Source organism: Pinus tabuliformis, chromosome 8 (assembly GCF_031772625.1).
Source record: "Pinus tabuliformis cultivar Carrire ecotype Pingquan chromosome 8, CPIR1, whole genome shotgun sequence".
Classification (NCBI taxonomy): Eukaryota; Viridiplantae; Streptophyta; class Pinopsida; order Pinales; family Pinaceae; genus Pinus; species Pinus tabuliformis.
This window is the reverse complement of record NC_142294.1, coordinates 1,498,696,082-1,498,702,989: the sequence shown is the minus strand read 5'-3', so window position 1 is coordinate 1,498,702,989 and position 6,908 is coordinate 1,498,696,082. Positions and strand designations below refer to the sequence as shown.

Below are 6,908 nucleotides of genomic sequence, written 5' to 3'. Positions count from 1 at the left end.
GTGCATTCTATTTGCTTAGACCCCGTGGTCAGCTCCCTCGGCGTTAACCTCTTCCCTTTTCCATCTTCTGCCTCTTCTTATTCCTTCTCCCCCGTCCTTCTGGCCCGTATCCTCTTCTCTTTTAGCTCCCTAGCCATGGCAGAGACTCCAGACATCAGAATGAAGAACGTGAATCAGGAAGGCAGAGACCAACCTGAGAACCCGCTGGACAGAGTGCTCGGCAACAACAGCTGCACGCTATGTAAACAACATTGCTTCATGATAGCCAGGTTCATTAAACATTTCAATGAACTCAAAGAAGATTTTCAGGCAGACAATAGATCCAAGAGAAAGAAACTGGAAAAACAAAGAGCTGAGATTGAAAGCCTAAAAGAAAAATTTAATCATATGGAAGAGGCCATAGCTCACATCAAAAATATCACTCAGAGCATGCAAGCTGAGACATCAACTAGAGCAAGCATCAAGAAGGAACATCAGATCGAAGACTCTGTCAATCAGTTTATGTAATCACTCAAATGTCTAGTAAATTTTGCTTTCTCGCAAGTCTCTTTGTAAGGCAATACAGCCGCTTTTTATTTCAATCTATCCTCTTCAAGTTTACTCCCAAGAAGTCAGGGTCTGCGCACCCATTTTGGACTTCTCTTCTTCTTCCTCTTCCACTCTTTGTAACAGGACTTGCTCATAGCAGTTTTTTATAATAGAAAAGTACCCGATCTTGTTAAAAAAAAGAGAGATGTAATGACTATGCACGTTTTCTATAGCCCATTAAAATGAAGCCAAAATCCCCTTTTTAAAATAAATCAACAATGAGGAAACCCTAGACATCTGGAAGCCTAACCCTAGGAGATGAAATTTTGTGTGCCCCAATGGGGTTAGTTGGTATATCAACTTCCTGAGATCGCAACTTTTCCATACAATTTTTGTTTGGTTCACTTGGTAGCCCATTGGAAAGGTCTAATTGAGAAGCACACTTTCTAATTGAGCCAAGATAGAGGCTATGGATGTCATTTAGGCCTTCCCACGTTTAAAAAAAATAAAAATCATTTAGGGCTTCAAAACGACCTCAGAAATTTAGGACCCGAAAAACAATAGAAAAACAAAGATGGAGAATTGTGCTTTGAGCGAGTGGAATAGGTGGGTAGCCACCCATATCCACCTTGATCAAGGTACTTGACCATACTGCTCATTGAAGTTTGGGGAATCTTGCTAACCACCACCTAGCCCCCATAATTGTGGCATGTGGTTGTTTTAGCTACCCATTTCTTCATTAATGAGCTATGGGTTGAAAGGTAAGACAATAATTCTAAATTCAAAAATTTGGGCACAAAAATTTGGTGGGTTTTTTTTGGCAAAAATAGGCTAGGCTAATTCTTGTAATCCCCTCACCGATTCCTCTCATGGTACCGTAGTTCATATCAGTGCTTGCATTCCTCATCAACCACTCAACATTTTTTATTAATGATAATTTATTACATACATTTTATTTTTGAGCAATCTAGTTTGATTTGTTGAAACAATGGCATCTAATACCAATATAGGAAATATCTACAAAACTGGTTATAATAATCATATCATGCATATTTTCATATTTTGTCATATTTTTATAATAATAATGTGACAATAGTTATAATAATATTAGGGATTAAAAGGGGATTGTTACATTAGGCTTCATAGTCTAATTTTCCTTGGTGCTTGCAATGGGATGTGCTTCTCCAATAATCTCTATGGATCTATTCAATCTACCACACTCATTCAATACATGGTATCAAAAATCATAGATTTATGTGACACCTTTGGATATGTACTCCTCCTTGTTGATTTGGCATAATATGGCTTCAAAAAGGAGCTATAATATTCATCATCGAACAATCTTTCCTTCACATAAGCATTTTAAGGTTCAAATCCATGGGATTACAAACTAACCCACATATATTAGAGGAAATCTCAATTTGTGTTCTAGTATTCTAGATGCATTGATAACATCAACAAATTGAACTAACTATAATTCAACTTGTGTGGATCAACATTCTTAACCATTTCAATGAAGCAACACACCATGAGCTCTAACATGCAATTTGCCTCCACCATGGTAGATTTGGTCTTCTATGTAGGCACCAACATACATGGGATTGCAACAAAGCAAATTACAAATTGATCAGAGATCTCATGCCGTTGATTACACTTCACACATTTCCACATGCAAGCATGAATATCATTTCTAAGAGCTACACAACCTCAACCTAGCAGCGATTATATTTTCAATCTATTTTTATCATTTATGGATCTTCCAGCCTTGGTAAACATTATTTCAATGCATTGTGTTTCCAATCGTTTTACCATAACCACTAGATGATGGAATTCACACACATTTGATCACCAAATAATGGACATTGACCACTTGATATCATCCACAATTATTACATGTTGAACAAAGTGCAAGATAGCAATTTTTCGCAATACTCCACCATAGACGCATCGTAGCTCATCCCAATGGACACACAATTTATGTTAGAAAAATAGAGAGAGCACATTATGGCACACAAAAATCACTTGATATTTTTATTGATCACAAAGGTTACATATACATAGGATACAAATTACTAACTTCGACAAATCTAGATCCTAAGAAAGTGAATCTATGATTGGAACATGACATGACTCCAACTCATAACATTAGAATCAACAACTTCAAGATTGATGCTTGTGAACTCATAATAACTACTCACAACAACACATGGAAGCATTACTTCCAACACTTTACTGTACCAAGAGTAACATCCATAAACAGTTGATGAGTTTGGTTCAATTTCACACATAACTTATCACAAGACACCTTACTCTGCAATATGCTAACATCATACATCACAAGCAAGTAACATACAATGAACTCTCTAGAACACACATCAACAAAAACCAAAAACATATATGTTCCCTTCAAATTATACCTTCTCTTTTATATTTTAAGCATCTCAATGAGTACACAGCTTATATTATGTAAAATTATTGGAATACATTCCTAAAATCATTTGTGTGTAGTAAATTAAGAGTTAGTTCATCCAATCAAACATACTTTTCCAAAAAAATTCTGTATTTCATACTTGTTTGTTATCTTATGAAACGATTAATTTTTATGTATACATTTATAGTTTACAATAGGTAAAAATATTGGATTTTGTTCCAGTTAATTAAGGATTTATTCATCTTCTAAAACATACATTTCAAGAAAAGTCTGAATATTTTGCGATTATATTTCAAGAAAATTCGGTATAGTTTGGGATTAGTTTATGATACCTCATTATAATTTATTTAAGAATATTTTGAAAAATCCATAGATATGAGTGAGCTTAAAAAAATTGATTATGTAACTTTGTTTATATTCATCTTGCTAGCTGGACCTCACTTGCCAAACCAAAGCATTATGGCGGTTGGGGTTCAAAATCTGATCTATTTTGGGAAAATTTGGCCCAAAAAACTTGAGAGGGTTGTTAGATGGAGGGCTCTGGGGGTAATGTGATAAAGGAAAAATATTTAAAAAAACAATGGGTGGTTAATTGGCTGAGGCGAACTGCTAAAAACTTTGTTAATAGAGGATCTATAGTCTTGAGGGAACTCATGGACTCTTTTCCCTTTCATTTCAATTGGTTGATTTGGAAAGGTTGATTTGGAAGGTGGGAGATGGGAAAAAAGTGATAAGGGAACTCATGGACTCCTTTCCCTTTCTTTTCAATTGGTTGATTTGAAAGGTGGGAGATGGGAAAAAAGTAATATTGGAAAAGGATCCCTTCATTGGAGAAAAAGGGATTTATAAATTTTAGGTTCATCTAACATTCTCTTTGGATTCAGAAGGAATAAGTTTCTAGAGTTAGATAATCCATTGGCTGAAGAGTGGAATGACTTTATTAAAGAACTAAATCTGAATGGGATTTGTTTAAACTCCTCGGAAGACCAACTGGTTTGGAGTTGGGACACACATAAGGTAAGATTAAAGCAAATATGGCGTATAAGGCAATTGCCAATTCGGTCTTGGAGACGGATATCAGGTGGTGGTCCATTAGCATCTGGAAGTGACACATTCCTAACAAGCTTAAGTGCTTTGCATGGCTTATCTTACGTAATAAAATCTTGGTCCGGCAGAATCTCTAAAACAGAGGATTGGCAGGACCCAATCAATGATGCCTTTGCAGAAATCATGAGGAATATGTTGACCATATCTTTATTAGCTTCCATTCTACAAAGATCATATGCCAGTTGGTATTGAAGAGCCTAGGCATTAGGGATCTTCTTTATCAGACCTCATTTGAGGATTTCCTTCCGGTTTGGATGGGAAAATTTAAGCTTCACCCTTCTCTTCCCATCTTTGTGGGTTGGAATATTTGGCTTCAGAGAAATAAGATTATTTTCAAGAATGCAAGTTTGAATATCCCTTTTCTCGCTTTACTCGATTGTGGCTCTTTATGAGGAGTACCACCAGCTCCCTCTTCTGTCAAAACCGAGAATTTTTCAGTTTCCTACTCTGGCCCAGATTTATAGGATTGGTTTTTTCGATGGTGCAGCACAAGATTCTTCTTGGGTAGGGGGAGGTTTAATCAAGCAGACAGAAGGGAAATCTCTATGTTTTAGAGTAGGTCTAGGAGCTGGTACTAACACAAAGGCAAAATTTATTGCAGCCCAGGTGCTTTTGTATCTAGCCTCTGTTAAGAATATAAAATATATTCCGACACAGGGAAATTCCAAGTGTGTGATTGACTGGTTGGATGGGAAAGCCAAATTAGAAGTTCTCAATCTTACACGATGAAAAAAGGAAGATCGAAGAGAAGAAAAAGGATTTTCAAGAGATAACTTTGAATCACATCTATAGAGAATTCAATACAAGTGCAGATAGTTTATCTAAGAGAGCTCTCCAAATGAATCCTGGCATCATTTATTATGAAGAACTCTCAGGGAACATTGTTCAGGCAGCTCACACTATTCCTCTAGTCTGATCCTGTGGACATTTATATTCAGTTCTCTTTCCTCCTTATAAATAACAGCAAAGGAGCTTAAATCTTATTTTGATAGTAGTCCACTTGTTTTTGCTGCTTATAAATAACAGCAAAGGAGCTTAAATCTTATTTTGATAGTAGTCCACTTGTTTTTGCTCATGCAATTTTTTTTTTTTTTTCCAAGGACCGTGGCTTATTCTGTCCATGTCAAAATCATCAAAAGGTGTTTTTTTCTTTTTCATGGTGGGGTGTTTTTTTCTTTTTCATGGTGGTTGCCTTCTTTTTGGTGGTTTTGTTCATTTCAAACTTGAAATACCGCTTAGGGTTATCAGCGTTCATACTTGTATCAGTTGATATAGATTTAGAGACATAGCTAAATATCGCCTATTCTAGGAAGTTTAGAAATCTGTTATTTTTTGGTCTGCTGTTAATGCACAGTCTGTACTTTTTTATTCTCTTTGAATAAAAAAAAGGTTACATTTTTCATTGAAAAAAAGTAAAATTAAAAATATTATCGTAAAATCGACAATCAAATTAGTAAGAATTAATTTTTCTAAGATCTAGAGGCAGCGAAAATGTATTATTTACTTAATGTCAAGTGATACTGTTTCTGCAGTATTATTTATTACAAGATTTATTATGTAGCTGCATAGGAGGCTACAAGAGACAGTAGGTTAGGGTAGGATATTAGTGGTGGAAGTATTGTATGTAGACTAGTGACTATGGGAGGGACCATGTGACGGAGAGATCGTCGCCCTGGGTGTCCTTGGGCACTCCCAGAGCGTTCCACACCGCAACGGAAGCGTCCACAATGTTGTTGCGGCAGGGCGGCTGATACCCGTGCTCTTCGTCGCACCCATTTCTTGAATCGCATTCGTCCACTACCTTCGCCACCACGCTTTTCCCATTCCAGCTAATTCTGATCTGATTTTTGCATCGGCTCCCGTTGTTAAACCAACCGGTGGAAAGCGCAACCACGGGTTCAGAGTTGCTATAATACTTGCCCTCGCAGCTCGAGGGGGCGCCTCCATCTCCCCCCTGGGTGAAGTCATTGAGGGTGAGAATCGCAGGAGTGCGAGAAGAAATCGCAGGAGAGCAATCGTATGTGGTGTAACGGCGAGATGAGGTGCAGCATTCGGCTCCGGTGTCGGTGTTGCAGGCGTCCTTGGAAGGGGGATTCCTTCCTTGCAGAGGCGTGCCCGGCTTGCAGGTGCCCGTGCCGGATCCGCCGCCAGCGCCGGAACAGATGTCAGTCCCAACGTCTGGATCGTCTGTGCATTTGCCGCTGGTGCAGATTAATTGCCCGGGGCAGTCATTCAATGTTTTGCAACTGTTCCCGCACCCTTTCTGGGATGTGATCGGAGTGATGAAGAGCATTAATGCGCAGCAGGAGACAATCACCAACAGCCTGCTGCAACTGCTGAGCACATCATTGCTCATGTTATTTGCAGACGCCATGGAATGGAACTTCAACAAAAACTCAAGATTAGAGATGCGCTCTGCTATGGAGGACCTTGATGGGATTGATATGAAACTGGTTCACCCTTCTTATAGAATTCTGGTTCACCCTTCTTATAGAATTTTGTGTGTTCACTCGACGACCGTAGCCGTCATTCAGGACCTTCTGAATTGACTATGGGTCAAGGTGACGTGTTTGGCACCCAACTGAAGACCTTTGACTATCGATCAAACTGACGTGTTTGGCACCATATACGCGTTATCAATTTTAATATTGCGACATAATAAAAAGTCACGCTTGAAATAAGAATAGAATATATCGAGTAATATGCTTTTTAAGGATTAAAACACTAAATCTGAATAGAGAAGTCACGCTTGAATATAAGAATTGAACAAGAGGGGCTGCGCGGCAGCGAGTCTTTGCATTATGTGTATGTTAAAAGTAATACTAAGTAATCTTTAAATAAA

At 37.9% G+C, this 6,908-nt stretch overlaps 1 protein-coding gene across 1 annotated transcript; it reads right to left on the bottom strand.

Annotated features, from left to right (window-relative positions):
• Window positions 1-5,547: 5,547 nt before the first annotated feature.
• On the bottom strand, window positions 5,548-6,529 carry LOC149241512 (kiwellin-like). The gene has a single exon (XM_089367534.1). It carries the CDS (start codon window positions 6,438-6,440, stop codon window positions 5,703-5,705), a length of 738 nt encoding a protein of 245 aa, XP_089223660.1. The 5' UTR covers window positions 6,441-6,529; the 3' UTR covers window positions 5,548-5,702.
• Window positions 6,530-6,908: the final 379 nt, after the last annotated feature.

Coding starts and splice junctions, on each gene's coding strand:
- LOC149241512 (XM_089367534.1), bottom strand. CDS start 6,440: ATGGCGTCTGCAAATAACATGAGCAATGATGTGCTCAGCAGTTGCAGC.